Raw genomic sequence first — 16,461 nt, forward strand, 5'->3', positions numbered from 1 at the left:
TTCCGGTAGACCCCGGATCACGCACCAGGCTTCCACCGGCATCGCAAAATGTGATAGCGAGACTGGGCCTTTAACGTGTGCATAGTTTTATCTGTTTAGGTAAAGTATGTAGGGATCATTAAACGGTATGTTAAATCAGGTACTATTAAAAAGAGTGACTTGTTTTACAGAATAAAGTAAGATGTTTTGTCGTTACTACTAAAGAACGCTCAAAACAGTATTATAATTCATTCACTCTAAAAACAGCAAACGGCAAACCAGATGAATCTGTATTTACATATTTCCTAAATACGCGGTAAATAATAACCCTTCCGATTACGAACATGTTGCCGAATCATAGCGGAAGTAAATAAGTGTAGGGTAAATGCTATATCGAAAAGAATCGTGATAACGTTTGATACAGCATGTTGCGTAAAATCATCAGAAAATAAAAGGAGACAATTTATTCAACATATGTAATAAAGACTTGCTTTGATGTTAAAATAATAAAAATTGAGTTTTAAGTATTAACTTTTGTATTAATTGTTGACCGTTTAGATTCATGATGCGTAGGAGTTGAACGACGAGGGCGATTACTCGCAAGTTGTTAAAAACAAAGTACGGGAGTTAAAGTCGACTTCTTTTCAATATAAAACGGATAACAGCCCATAATTGTGGCGTGTTCTGACAAAACTGGGCAAAATGCTTGTGCGTAAATTGTCATCCCAGATTAGCCTGTGCAGTCCGCAAAGGCTAATCAGGGACGACAATTTCCGCTTTTATCAAATTTTTGGTTTAAATGATGTCTCATCTTAGCAAAAATCTTGTTTAGGCGGAAAGTGTCGTCCCGGATTTACCTGTGCGGACTACACAGGCTAATCTGGGATGACAATTTACGCACAAGCATTTTGTCCAGTTTTGTCAGAACACGCAATTATTTGTCAAAATAGTATGCATACGACTGGTCATGAATATCAAGAGTTACGTGTTATTTTCTCCTCAATTAATACCTTAAAGAGAAATGCATCACAGCTTAAATGAAACACATACATAATAAATTAACTTTGTATTGTGTATAAGATAATCTATTATTTAAGAAACACGCGCACGCGTGAAATCAATACAGCTTCAACATTGACAATGACAAAACCATTAACTGTTACGGCAAAAAATAGATTATCATATTTACATCCTTGCAAATATGTGCTTCTTATATTCGTAAAAAATATATATAATCTAACCAGTACATACAAAGATGATTTTGTAAGCCAGTGGGACAAAGACACATGATGTTTATAAATCATAGTATATACCAACTCTAGTTACATTACAAATGAACATGTATTAACAAATGTACACTGCTAAATCTTTTCACACGCATGTCCAACAACTGTGCGAATGACTGACAATACCCTTATATTTGGCAAATGTGTAGCCTGGCATTGCTAATAGGTGTCATAGGACTTTCAAGCGTGACATCAAATGTTATTGTTGTTTGTTGTCACTAACCCGGCTTACCTTATTGTGGGTCTCGATCCTTATGTTTTGTTATGGCATTCCATGCTGAACCTGTTTTCTAAATTTAATCATATTCGCACATTCAGCTTTTATGCATATATGGAAAGATTTGTGACACAGACATTTGAAAGAGTTTTGTCAACATGCACAAGTATTTAAAATAGATGTAATAACTTGTTTATGGTATGCAGGTTTAGGAAAAAGAAGTGTGTTTCAAACCGTACTACCCAATTTTGGAGATGCTATTGGAAAAAAACGCGTTTGACCTTAAATTAAAATGTACAAACACCAATCAATAATAATAGATCCATTATTTTAATCATGGGACAAAACATATTCAAACACTTTAAGATTGTGAACTGTTTTGTGTCACATTCTTTCGGTTGGAAATACAAATTATAATTTTTAATAATGTTATCCCAGAAACAGAATCAGAGGAGACCTTACACTAAATTGTTGAAACACCTAACAATTATTTTAATCATAGGACAAAACAGATTCAAACACTTTGAGATTGTTTACTGTTTTGTGTCACATTCTTTCGGTTGGAAATAAAAATTATAAATAGGAAGAATAACACACCAGAAACATAATCTGAGGAGACATGTATTGCCTGTGCGATAGAGGGCAAAACATGACCCATACCATCAAACCTTAACATTTGTGGCGTGTTCTGACAAAAACTGGGCAAAATGCTTGTGCGTAAATTGTCATCCCAGATTAGCCTGTGCAGTGCGCACATGCAAATCAGGGACGACAATTTCCGCTTTTATGGAATTTTTCGTTTAAATGATGTCTCTTCTTAGCGAAAATCCAGTTTAGGCGTGGATGTCGATATGAAATAGTACAAGTCATTGTAGTGTGGATGTCGATATGAAAAAGAACAAGTCATTGTAGTGTGGATGTCGATATGAAATAGTACAAGTCACTGTAGTGTGGATGTCGATATGAAATAGAACAAGTCATTGTAGTGTGGATGTCGATATGAAATAGTACAAGTCACTGTAGTGTCGATGATGTGTGCGTCGTTTGCAAATTTTGTGTGTGCGTCTATTTCTAATGTTTTGTTTGCCTCTGTTGCAAATTGTATGTGTGCGTCTATTTCACATGTTATGTTATCCTCTGTTGCAAATGTTATGTGTGCATCTATGTCTGATGTAAAGATTGTCTCTATTGCAAATGTTATGTTTTCGTCTATTGCAAAAGTTGGATTTGGGGAGAGCTATGTGATATGTTTCATCTATTTAATTATACAAATACAAGTAGACATTGTTTAAATCTCGTTGCAATAGTTTATTATCGATGTTTATCACTGAAATAGTTTTGTTTTAAACTAATAACACAACATGTAAATTCAACATCTCACAAAGTAAGTATATATGCCTGCTTTTAAACCAATCTATTTAAAATAACCAATAGTAAGCTAGGTGTTATATAAGCATAAGTTCAAAGTTGTGCATTATTACTATCATTGATCTTCAGACTGCCCATCAGCTATATCGTCATAAACATGCACGTCTTCTTGTGTATTCGAATCGCCTGTTTTTGCGGCTGTCTGACCATGTACATTCCCAAGGGCACCGACACCATCTTGGTCTATTGGTTTCATATCTTTGGGTGCCCAATCTGGATCATACGGTGGTGGTTGTTGGCCATACACGGGTTGTGTTGGTTGATCATTAGCTGCTGTTTGTTGCATCGATATACCATAAAGACTATGAGAGAAGCCTTGGTTAAACTCGCCAGGATTGGCACGTATTGCATAAACAACTTGCATCGTAGCCGCTGAGGCGGGAAAAGGCTACAATTTACAACATTGCATTTAATTCATTCCATGCATCTTATGTCAAGTTTTCTTTTCAATACTAAAGCATAGGGTGTTAAAAATCAGTTGATATGTAACCGATTTAATACATGGTTAATGATTTATCTTCTGTGAATTAATATTTAACGGACTGATTACACAACTATACATAATCCATTAATCGTCTTTTGATACGCTTACTGTAAATGAGTCTTATATTTAGATTTAAAATATGAACGATGTGTTTATGATACGAATTGTTTATTTAAACGATCGATCTAGATGTTTGAGCAATACATTTCAACAGCGGATAAACCAAAGGTACGGTTGCTTAACAAATTTAAAATGCCATTCCTTACTGCATAAAAACAACATGTTTGATCCCGTTTCATACCTATATTGCATATGCATTCGGACAGGGAAGCTTTTATTATATGTAATTGTTCTTCCATAGCAACACTGCATGCAGTACCTGGTATATTCATTGAGTTATATTGACCCTGAACTGTTCTTACTCTTTCCTCATATATTTAGCCTAAATAGGCTTTTCCAAGTTTGTTTTACAAATTGACTTCATTTGCTTTATGTCAATCAGCAAAACAATTTTATACTAACGTCAAAAACCAAAAACACAGGAAATGACGTCACGACGGCATAACAGCATTGACGAGAATTAGTTATAGTTCAGTTATAGTTCAAGTAATGAGATCTATTTATTATTGTAAACACCAAATCAACTATGGCATCATTCTTCGTGTTTACCTGCGCGGGTCTTCTTCTGCAACATATAATCGTGACTGTGACTATGATAAGGACCAGGACACCGACGGCAACACCTACACCTATGCTTACTGACGAAGAACCGTTGTAATAATTACTCGATATTGGATCGGTCCAACAACCAGAGTAGTCGCCGCAAGGATTGTAGCCGTTGCATTTCAAATCCTTGTCGATACATCTTCCGTTGTCACATACGTGGCCCCAGATGGGACACGAGTCTTCTGAAATTGAAAGGGAATGTAAAATAAGGCGTGCCTTTAAACGAAGTTGACAAACAATGTTTATTTGATACTTTGTAAGGTCATTATACCAATTGCAGTTAGCAATCATTTCGCGATTTGATTTATGTCAGGTGTTTATGTATGTCGATAGTAGTATTAGTTACAATGTTAGTAAGTGATGGTGTATGGGATATACACCCTCAGTAATTTCATACCATACGAGAGCGAAGCTATTATACTATTATATATTATAGGTTCCCCGTCTATATGCATACACATATTATAATAATAAGACTTATCTAGTATTTTTCGAACAAACGCCATTTTGTTTACTTAGTTGGTGTATGGAAATTACTTAGGTAGTATGGAAAATACACCATGGGCACGTGACCGATCTAAGCCAATCGGATAAGGTCATTTTTGTAGAAGGTGAGATATAATAACAATGTCACATGTCTGCCTGATCCACACGATAAAAAGTATAAACACTTTCATACCTTAGGAATTGAACAGAAAGTATCACAGCATAAATGTCCTAACGGTGAGACACGGTATTTAAGTTAGCTGTTTATGCATGATCAGCATTTTGTTCATTTCAAATGTATACATGTTTTATAAAATGTTTGTTCGCCATCAGCTCGATTCGGTATGATAAAGTTTTACATTTATATACTGGATGGCTTCATTGAAACTAATGTATTTAACTCCACAATAGATATATGGTATGTTTGTAGAGTGAATAATAGAGAACGTTAATCAACAGCAATGGTTAATAAGAAAATGTATTGTTCCGGAAAGATACATATTTGTTATTGTAGATTTTGTATAATTGGATTGTCTTTGGCACTGTATTTGGTGTAATGATAATCAACTCAAAAAAGGTCTAAAGCGCAATAACAGATTGAATTGAGTTTAAGTTAAGGATCGACAATGTGATCTCATCTGACTGCATGCTTTTGCTCTAATTAAAGGGTTAAATCAACTAGGATTTCTACTAGGACCAACAAGGTTAACGAAAGCACAGTGAAGAGATGAATAACGGAAAAACCTCTTTACCTGAGTCCGAATACAGCGTAAGTATTAAACTGAAGCCACCATATGACCATGGCATTTCCGGTGTGTATTTTATCTTGACATCACCTTTGTTTGTATAGACTTCGCTTGTAGAAACGTAATCACAGAGATCTCTTGTCAAGCCTAAAATAACAGAAAAACAAGTGAAACGCAATGATCAAATTTTCACATTTATTAACACGACTGATCGCTCATGTTTATTTACATATCCATCTGTGCATAAGCAGCCCTAATTCATGCAAATTCCGTATAATTAAATTCCATTTTTAAGCATAATACATTCATAAATATATATTCGTTGACTTTGGAGACTTAACATATATGATACCAGTCTCTAAACGTCCACATACAAGCTCGATCCTTTAATTTGAAAACGTGTGTTCTGTTTCTTTTGTATGTGAGAATTGTCTTGACTCGTTATTGCAATAGTTAAACTTAAATAATTAGCACAAGGTACCGTTTAGTGGCCGCCCATACTCATTTCTTATACTGACGCTCCCGGAGTTGCAGCTCACTGTAAATCTCTGGAAGTATAACATTATCCGTGGAAATGTGCTGGTCGTTGCTATGGTTACTTCACATGCCTGGCTGCCAGAGAAGAACAGTGACAGTTGGTGGTCACCGTACATTGTGATGCGAGATCCACACTTCTGCGTCATCTGTACTGTGTTTAAAATAAAGAGGAGTGTTGCCAGTTTGAGCACGATAACATGTTAATCGTACACAAAACAGCATGCCAAAGCATTGTTGAGGATTTAAACCGGTTGCTACATCTTAATATACACAAGATCAGTCGGCACGTTTTTAAATAAAACGTTTGACCCTTTTTGGTGAATACCAATCGTAAGTACTATTCGGCTTAGAGTGTTATGATTTCTCTTTCTACAAATCATTATTTGTATCTGGACAAGGTAAGTGTCTATTTGACAAAGGGCAGTTTGATTTGAACAAAGCTTCACTGAGCATAGAACGCTGTGTCTTAATTTACTTTATTGTATTTACTTCAGGTTTCTTTCAAGCCATTGGCCGACAGTTTATTGTTGTTGTTTTGTTATCAAAACCAACAAACAATGCTCGTGTTATTCGTCAAAATAAATAGGTGATAATCTCATGCTAATAAAATCTTATTCTATTACGCAAACAAAACGAATATTACTATAGGCAAATCTAGTTCAATAAAAAAGTGATTTAGTGCAAATTTATGTGTTCATCAACATGAATAGCATTATGACCGTGAAAGTAGAAAAAAGAAGGTTCGTAACAGTATGTTTTGTCATGTTATCGAATTTAAAAAAGTTTGATTGATGTAACTTAAGATAACGTGTGTAAATAAAATAATCTAAAACAAAAACGTCAATGGTATTTAACATATTTCTACTGATAACAAAGACGTGTCAATAAAACGAAACGGACTTCATATGAACGCGGCTGGTTTTAACATCGACGAAATGGATTGTATTGTATATAAATAAAATAACCAATGCCATAGCATCACTATATTAAAAAGTACCAAACTACCAAGACTATTACACAATGTGGTCAAAATAAAACCTTTCTTCGGAATATGATGAAACTTTAGTGTGGATGCGTATGAACAAATGAGCAAAAACCACTTCACATTAAATGCACCATTCTTCTTCAGTGGCAGAGAAAATAAAGTACGACTCAATATATAAATTATCTTAAAAGTGCGCAAATATGTTACAATAATATCAAATGTACAGGTATTCTAACATTTAATGTTGCTGTATTTTTACTTCCAAATAACAAAACTTAATTTACCACTACCTCTCTCTGCGTATATCCTGTTTATATATCAACATTAAAGATTATATGTTAAGTAGTTTAGTATGTTACTATATTTAGCAAAAATATCCATTAAAAACGTAAACATTTTTTTTTATAATCTATATGGTTATCGTTATTATTTATTCGTGAATCAAAACCGAATAGCATAAACGCAATACTTACTATAATAAATCCCAAAAGCTCTTTCAAAGTACAATAAATTCACCAAAATGAAGGACAACTGTGAGAACCTTAACACGTCCATTATCGTATAATCAAAAACGGGAATGATTCAACGGTAAATTGAACGTCTTTTTCAGCATGACCTCAACTGTTATCAGTAGTCACCTGACCTTCTCCGCAAACATTCTATGGTCGTGAGAATGATAGTCGTGAGAAAGATAAGTAAGACATAAAGCTTTAACCTGGCATTCGGAAATGAGCATTATATTCAAACGTTGTCAGTGATATCTTGTGCGTGTTCGCACAAATAATAAATTAACGGAACGACACGTTCTGTCGGACTGATTGTTCGCTGAAGTGTATGTGTTTAAGTAGTTGAAATCATGTGCTTGAACATAGTTGTATGTCTGGAGTGGCGTGTACGAGGGAACGATTGATGAACCCAATGCCTTATGATGATGGGTGGTGCAAGGACGGTATAATACAATCCTGTCTTAAGGTTTATGAATATACTACAATAACAGAACACACACAAAATAAATCAGAGTTTGATAATATGTGTCGCGTTCTGAGAAAACTGGGCAAAATGCATGTGCGTAAAGTGTCATCCCAGATTAGCCTATGCAGATCGCACAGGCTAATCCGAGACGACAATTTCCGCCTTAACTGGATTTTAGCTAAGAAGAGACATCATTTAAACGAAAATTTCCATAAAAGCGGAAATTGTCGTCCTTGATTAGCCTGTGCGGACTGCACACAGGCTAATCTGGGATGACAATTTACGCACATGCATTTTGTCAAGTTTTCTCAGAACAAGACACATATATTTGCTGCCGGTATGTCTGATGGAAATACTACTCAAGGCATAGACATTTATGTACAATACACGTTCGCTTATGAGTAATTAATTTTTGGAATTGATCTTTAATGGAGAGTGTGGAGCTCTCGATTATTGTATGTCTAGTAATTTTGTCAGACTGAGTGCTGAATGATTATGATATCTTAAATATCTTAATAACATTCTGGCGGAAGTGTCCATTCAGCATTCAAAAACAAATCTTTTGAAAAGAATTTAAAAACTGAAGATGTCGCTCCGAGTCATCAATCAACAGCGTTAGCAAAATTAGTTCATCTGTTGACTTTAATGACTTGTAATGTGCTTGTGAAATTATTATTGGAGCGAGACATTTATTTTAACGGGACTTGTTCACAGATCTTGGCATTTTTAAAGAGCGTCATTCAATGATTTAAATTGATAAATCTAATTATCGGAATTTAAGAGCTTCAGTAGTTTTGAAGAAGGGGAACAAGAAGTTCATCTCCCCAAGGGTTCGAACTACTGTCCGTGGGATTCACTCGTCATCGCCAAAACCACACACTGACGCATTTTACACTTACAATAAGCAATCTCGGCATGGGCACTAAGTTTGACAACAACAGAAAAACTCCAAATGTTTCAATCGCTTTACAAACTTGAAATTTCGAACTATGATTACTAATAAACGCAATTGTATTATTGAGTATGAGTCTACGTCATTCGTGTGATAGTGTTCTCTGTTGTACAGCGTTCTTTTATTTATTTATTTTTGTTATTTTTTGAAGTTGGTAAATTTTCATATCGACGACAAAAAAAAACTTACGACTAAAATCAGTTTGAACATACCATTGTTACAGAAAAATTGTTGTACTTGTATTTAAGAAAAGTAAAAAAATGTTTACAAAAAAAGTTTGCTAATAATGAGTATATTTTGCATTATATGTTTTTGGTCATAAGTCTCGCGACTCTTAAATGGCATGCTAATGGTAAAGCATTTTAAATGTTGTTATTAAAATTCATGTTGTTGTGTAATGGTCATTCGATCAATCATTTAATCACTGGATGGACTTATCCATCAAATAATCGATCTTTCAATCAATCAGCCACTCCATGCTGACATTACAAATTCGAAAAAAGAATGCATCTAACAGAGTTCATATCAAATAAGAAATTATTACGGTGGGGATGATATGTTTTTTTCAGTAAAAGTTTGCTCATGTTAAATTGCATACCTATAGTATACGAGAAGTTTTATTTTTACCCCAATTGTTTCTCTGTTTTATTAGATTCATGCCACTATCGTAAGCTTTATATGTTTCCTTTAAAACGTTCAGGGGTTATTTTTATAATAACGTGATACTCGCAAATATTACAATAAATACATATCAATATTATATTGCGAAATTTCTCTGTAATTGTGAATGTGAAATTATTATAATCTATTCATTTCGAAAAGAAGTCCCAATCATTAGCACTGCATTCAAAAAGTAATATTAACATGAAGTTCTCAATACAGTTCAATAATAAGTTTATAGATATTTCAAGGTTCTTAAACTTGAACAGAACATAATATACCAGAAGAATAAACATCTTTTTTTTGTTGCACTAAAAAACCACGTACTAGAACGTTAACAAAGTTTAAGACGCACTTATACAAAAATAAGAGTTATAGATATACCGATACACAACTTTTTTATACTTTATTTTGTAAAGCCGCTATAACAACCTATTTCGACCCCTCCGCGGGTCTCATCAGGTTTTGGCCCACTGAGTCACGTGACCCAGTGGACAGATTTCCCCACGATAGGTTTGTTTTCCATTCTTTTTTTATATGAGTTTTTTTAAGTTTGAAGTGTGGATTTAATTCTGAACTTTCGGAAGTTTATGTTCAAGTATAATATTCCAGGGATATTTGGCGTTTTTTACAGGAAAGAAACAGGCTGGAAAGAGAATTTACCTTTCTATAGCAAAGTTTTCTCTCTTGCCAGAGTTGTCTCGCCCTTTGGTAGAGTTGTCTCGCCCTTTGGAAGAGTTGTCTCGCTTAGCAGAGTTGTGTCTCCTATTGTAGCTGCTCGCTTTCAAGAACGTCTTAACCGCAGTCCGTCTGACTAGCTAATGCTCTTTGAAGTTTGCTTTAAATGGTTGCAGGTGACCTTTTCTTATCAATATAAAAAAGTGAAACTCCAGAAGCTGCAGCAGTATTGCAATTCTATCATACACACCTTCGTGGTCCTTTATTTTTGGCAAGGAACCAATTGCCAAAACGGTACAGTACGGCACAAAACGAAACAACATATACACATCGTAGAATAAAGCTGGGGTCACCGCCTTGGAATGGTCAATGCTAAGCACTGGGGGTTTAAACCGGTTATAGAGCGCTCAACCTCACACTTGGCCCAGCAATATTCATGATACATATAAGTGTAAATTGAAACTCAAATTAAACAGTAATAAAGGGGAATTAAAACGCATTCAATTTAATTAGGTCAAATAGCCCTGTAAGGTCAAATGTAACTGATTCATATGCGAACTTCCCTTTCTTTCTTTGGTGATCACATAAGCTTGCATTCTTTATATCTCGCTTTCTTTTTCTTTGTGTTGTAATAAAGCCAGAGTTACTGCAATTGCTGTCTTTAGAATTCAATGATTCGCCTCTAGAACTTACAACAACATCTTCAAGAAGAGCTTTACCTTGAGTTGCTTGGCTGACTGTGTGGAAGGGATCGGACATACTAGCATTGAGTTGTATTGTGACTGTGTGGGAGGGATCGGACATATAAGCATTGAGTTGTATAATGACTGTGTGGAAGGGATCGGACATATTAGCATTCAGTTGTATAGTGACTGTGTGGAAGGGATCGGACATATTAGCATTGAGTTGTATAGTGACTGTGAGGAAGGGATCGGACATATTAGCATTGAGATGTATAGTGACTGTGAGAAAGGGATCGGACATATTAGCATTGAGTTGTATATTGACTGTGTGGGAGGGATCGGAAATATTAGCATTGAGTTGTAAAGTGACTCTGTGGAAGGGATCGGACGTATAAGCATTGAGTTGTATAGTGACTGTGTGGAAGGGATCGAACGCATTAGCATTGAGTTGTATAGTTACTGTGTGGAAGGGATCGGACGCATTAGCATTGAGTTGTATAGTGACTGTGTGGAAGGGATCGGACATATTAGCATTGAGTTGTATAGTGACTGTGTGGGAGGGATCGGACATATTAGCATTGAGTTGTATAGTGACTGTGTGGGAGGGATCGGACATATTAGCATTGAGTTGTATAGTGACTGTGTGGAAGAGATCGGAAATATTAGCATTGATTTGTATTGTGACTGTGTGGGAGGGATCGGACATATTAGCATTGAGTTGTATTGTGACTGTGTTGAAGGGATCGGACATATTACCATTGAGTTGTATAGTGACTGTGTGGAAGGGATCGGACGTATTAGCATTGAGTTGTATAGTGACTGTGTGGGAGGGATCGGACATATTAGCATTGAGTTGTATAGTGACTGTGTGGGGGGTCGGACATATTAGCATTGAGTTGTATTGTGACTGTGTGGGAGGGATCGGACATATTAGCATTGAGTTGTATAGTGACTGTGTGGGACGGATCCGACATATTAGCATTGAGTTGTATAGTGACTGTGCGGGAGTGATCGGACATATTAGCATTGAGTTGTATTGTGACTGTGTGGAAGGGATCGGACATATTAACATTGAGTTGTATAGTGACTGTGTGGAAGGGATCGGACATATAAGCATTGAGTTGTATAACGATTTTTGCCATTCTAGCATCGTTAACAGTATCATGAAAGGTGTGGATGTCATTCTTTAAATGAACGGCATTGATCTCGTCACGCAAATCGACAACTGGTTTGTCTCTGTACACGAATGGTTTCGCTTTGTTGTCTGTAAGAATCGCATCAACTGCTTTTAGGAATTCATCCAACTCGGTCAGTTGTTTGAGAGCATACTCTTAAAGATTGTCTGACTCATAAGTTTGGAATCAATTGGTGCTGCTCCGTGATTGTCATTTACAAGTATGTCGATTTCTTTCTCAACAGTTACAGTAATGCGATTCAGTATTTCACTCAAATTGTCGCTATTATTAGCGCTAAGAGCTTTTTTGCTATTCGCTTCATTGCATTGATCAGGAGCATTTGTTTCGTTTGGTCTGTGATAAGCCTCTAGTGTGGTTATTTTCTGTTACTTTACCAACCTCATTGCGACCAATTAAGCATGAACTCCCATGGGAAAATACATTTTCTTTTCCGGGATCTGGGCCAGCGTAATAAAAGCCGGTGCGAACAATTAACTGGATTGTAGGTGATGTTTTCCATGCACGGAAAGGAAGTGTATCAAACCATTGTGTAAGACAGCTTCGAAATGTGTGTTGCTCGCTTGACAGTTTGCGCGAAAATGACGTTGTTTCTATGTCACTATTTTACGTTTGTCGTATATTACGTAACTCAGATTGTGACATCACGACGTGGTACACTATACTTTGAGAGCGTACATACCAAAGCGATTATACTAGTCCTATACAACTAAGAACCGTCATAAATTTTAACCGTACGAAAAATGTTTGCGACAATTGTGTGATAATGAATTTTCTCTATGAAAATATAAGTGTTGCTTAATATTTTCAAAATTGCAAACATGAAAGAGGGATGAATCCACACACATCGTTTACACTAGGTAGATCTACGAGGGTTCTTTTTCTCATAGATCTTTCAGCAAGTTTTAAGTTTATTGAAATGAGTGTGTTAATATGTACTGTGACAAAACGCGTGCTCTATCGGTAGCATATAGAAGTGTCACAGTATCGATCCAACGCTCAACCTTAATCGACTAACTCTTTCGCATGGTACGTTAAACCGAGGTGCAGTATACAAGGTGCTCCCTACAGTACTGAATTCAATTTATCTTGCAGGCAAGTGTTTGCAAAAGTTTTAGATCCCGTGGATATAATGTAATAACCCATTTATATACTTGACGCTCATATATTTAGAGCATTGGTTGGCTTTGTATTATTCAGTGAATTCACAATTTCATGCCAAGCTGTACACCCGTTTACCTTTATTGTATGTTATATTTTTGTTTGTAATGTTAATCGCTGAAAGATATGCGAATAAAAGTAAACAGAACATGTTTTGATTTCGTTCATTTATTGGTTGTTTCACTGTGTTATGGATGAACGGATAGTAATGTTTATCAGGGTGTAGAAACAAGAGCGACAACTATTAAGTGGTCTATTCCATATACGAACGTTGTTGTTTCCCTCAGCATACTTTTTCTTAAAATATAAACCAATGAAATGATTGAAATATACAAGTAATACTATTATTGAAAAGTTGGGAAAAACTATGATTAGCCTTTTATTTTTATCGTTGCAAACATAAATACATATTTGCCGGTAGGAACAATTTGTCAATTAACGTGTAAGGTATCGTATGTAACTGTTGAAAAATAATAATGGCGTCTACGTGCATTGATGTATACGTGAAACTTTCTACAGGAAAAGCAATAGAGCTGCAACATTTACCGTCAGAAACTGTCCGGCAAATTGCGCAGAAAATTGCCGACTGCGAAAAAGTTCCCGAAAATTACGTGCGTTTGAAATATCAGGGGAAAATCATCGACAAGTCAAAAATTATCCAATACCTAGGAATCTGTGCGGAGACAATTTTGAAGGCTGATATCGTTTTTCCGCAAGATGTCGCAGTGATGATACAATTTCTTGACACAGAACACCACGTGACACTGCAGACTGTTGATACACTTGCAGATTTACATCAGAGAATTTATGCTCTGACTGGACTAACGGAAGCCGAACAACTTGTCAAATTAGGCAAAGTCGCTGTGAACAAACGGGATTTGATTTTAACGGACCTAGGAGTAGCGGACGGATCTGTTTTGATTGTAACAAAGAAACCGACGCAAACTCCAGGCGACAATACAGAGAATGCGGACGAACACAACGAAGTGAATGAAGATTTCAAAGAAGAGATTCTAAGCACCTTTGACAGCCGAGGTCGACCTGTCGACGTTGTCTTCTGCTTCGATACCACCGGAAGCATGTTCAGCGTCTTAACAAATGTCCGACAAAAGCAAAACGAGACCTGTACACGGCTTATATCGGACATACCTGGCATACGAATCGGCATAATTGCCAACGGAGACAATTGTGACTCGGACGTGTACGTCGTGCGGTACTTCGACTTAACGACCGACGTTAACGCGCTATGCCAGTTCGCAAACAACGTTCCGCAAACGGGAGGCGGTGGAAATGGCGGTGATGCATACGAATGGGCCCTCCGGCGAGCGCAGCAGTTGGATTGGGGCGAGGACAGCGCTAAAGCCTTTGTTATGATAAGAGACGAGCCGCCTCACCACAAACACTACACGGACCAGACATTGTTCTTGAATGATGAGCTGGAACTGCTGGTGGGCATGGGAGTGAAAGTGTACGGCGTTCGAGCGATGAATGAGACTCGATCTACGCCATTCTATCAGAAATTGGCGTCACGGTCGGGTGGTTTCTACTTGAAGCTCAAGGACTTTCGCCTCATCACGGACATGTTTCTCGCGGTGTGTTATCGAGAGGCGGCCAACGGGCAACTGGAAACATTCGCGGAGGAAGTAGAGAAAGAAGGCCGATTGACTGAAGACACTAAAACGTTCCTAGACGAACTAAACAAACAGGACCAAGCTATCCCTATTGCAGAGAAGGAAGAGCGTAAAACGAGATACGTGGCCGAGGGTTGGTGGGACCCTTCACTTGTAGAGCACAAGCTTCCCAAGTATTTCTATAATCAAGAAACAGACCATTGGGTCTCTACGCCTCCAACAACCCGATGCTGCTACGAATAGCCAAATCCAAGTGTTACCAGTAATCGCTGCTCAATCTTCGCAAACGATCTAAAGAGAAAATCTAGACTTCGGAAAATATTGGGCTTTTTTAAGAAAGCCTGATGTGTTCAAACAAAGGCTAAATGGATTTAACAGACGAACCAGAATTAATGAGACATTTACCTGTACTATTATTAGAGTGTTGTTTATACTTGCGTTTTAGTATACAGTATACTTTTTTCACCACATTCATACGTATTATCAGTATGTCAAGAAATGACATGTGTGTACCGAACTGTTAAGCAATTTTTCTTATTATAAATAATGTACATACATAATACCTAGTTTATGCCATTTATGCGAGTTTTATATTTTATATTACCGTTTTCTACAGTCGATATGCATTGTAAAATCGTGTGCATACTCGTCTCTTAAATTCACGATAGTCATAATAAGCAAATATATTTGCTATTTAACAATATCATTATGAACCCACCTCGTATGTACAATTGCGAAGCGTGTGGAAACCAGTGCGTGAGTTTGAATGATTGTATTGTTTGTATTTATAATTAAAATATATTTACATTTATGTTTTGTGTATGATAAAACTGCAATACTGCTGCAGCTTCTGGAGTTTCACTTCTTCATATTGGAACTCGATATTCTTTACGAAGATGATATGTATTATTTTATTTATATAATTAAAATACATTTATAATTATGTGTTATACTTGTAATTGTTTCTTTACAACGACGATACCAGTTAGTAATTTATTTACATATTATATGATACAAACTTGTGTATTCAGTGTATATTATACATAAGTTTGTATATACACGGCGTTTTCTTTCTACATTCATTATGTCAGTGATAAAAATATGTTTTGCTATATACATATTATTATGTAAATATAAAATATTTGTTAATTTATGACAATTAACATGTTCCATTTCAAACAAAACTCGCTCGTTGTTTTTCCTTCAATTTAATACACAAGTTCGATTTATCAGTAAAATATACACGAGGACAATACACCAAAAATATGTATCCATCAAAACTGAAATAATCACGATAGAAACAAATAAGCACAGCTCTATAGAATAAACGTCTCTATATGTATCAAAAGAGTCAACAACACGCATGTAACGAATCATGCACTGTTATTTGACCGACGAGTTCGTAGAAAAAAGTGTTCTTAGCGCAGTGGTACACGCGCTTCTCATCGAGGATCCTTATTCAATCTCCCCTCTCAGTGACTTTGATTTTGGTTGGTGGTCATCATACCAGGCAGGTGGGTTTTCCATCTGTCATTCCGATTTTCCCATTACATCAAAATTGAATATTTGTTCAGAAAAATAAATAGTTTGATATTGCTGCTATATTTCAAAATTCACCCGAGCCTTCCTGGCTATAATCAGTCTAGTCAGTTACCGG

The 16,461-nt window shown here is 36.2% G+C and overlaps 1 protein-coding gene across 1 annotated transcript; it reads right to left on the minus strand.

Annotated features, from left to right (window-relative positions):
• Positions 1–2,775: 2,775 nt before the first annotated feature.
• Positions 2,776–7,495, minus strand: LOC127848362 (uncharacterized). Its single transcript, XM_052380784.1, has 5 exons — positions 7,348–7,495; positions 5,834–6,040; positions 5,359–5,499; positions 4,064–4,302; positions 2,776–3,298 (listed from the first exon to the last, which is right to left on the minus strand). The coding sequence occupies exons 1-5, from the start codon at positions 7,427–7,429 to the stop codon at positions 2,966–2,968; spliced, it is 1,002 nt and encodes a 333-aa protein (XP_052236744.1). The 5' UTR covers positions 7,430–7,495; the 3' UTR covers positions 2,776–2,965.
• Positions 7,496–16,461: the final 8,966 nt, after the last annotated feature.

The sequence above is a fragment of the Dreissena polymorpha genome, chromosome 10 (genome assembly GCF_020536995.1).
Source record: "Dreissena polymorpha isolate Duluth1 chromosome 10, UMN_Dpol_1.0, whole genome shotgun sequence".
Classification (NCBI taxonomy): Eukaryota; Metazoa; Mollusca; class Bivalvia; order Myida; family Dreissenidae; genus Dreissena; species Dreissena polymorpha.

Excerpts from the sequence above, each read along its gene's own strand:
- LOC127848362 (XM_052380784.1), bottom strand. The coding sequence starts at position 7,429 with ATGGACGTGTTAAGGTTCTCACAGTTGTCCTTCATTTTGGTGAATTTA. Across the intron at positions 6,041-7,347 it reads AGCTTTTGGGATTTATTATA|TACAGATGACGCAGAAGTGT; the intron begins GTAAGTATTGCG and ends TTTTAAACACAG. Across the intron at positions 5,500-5,833 it reads GTATGGGCGGCCACTAAACG|GCTTGACAAGAGATCTCTGT; the intron begins GTACCTTGTGCT and ends CTGTTATTTTAG.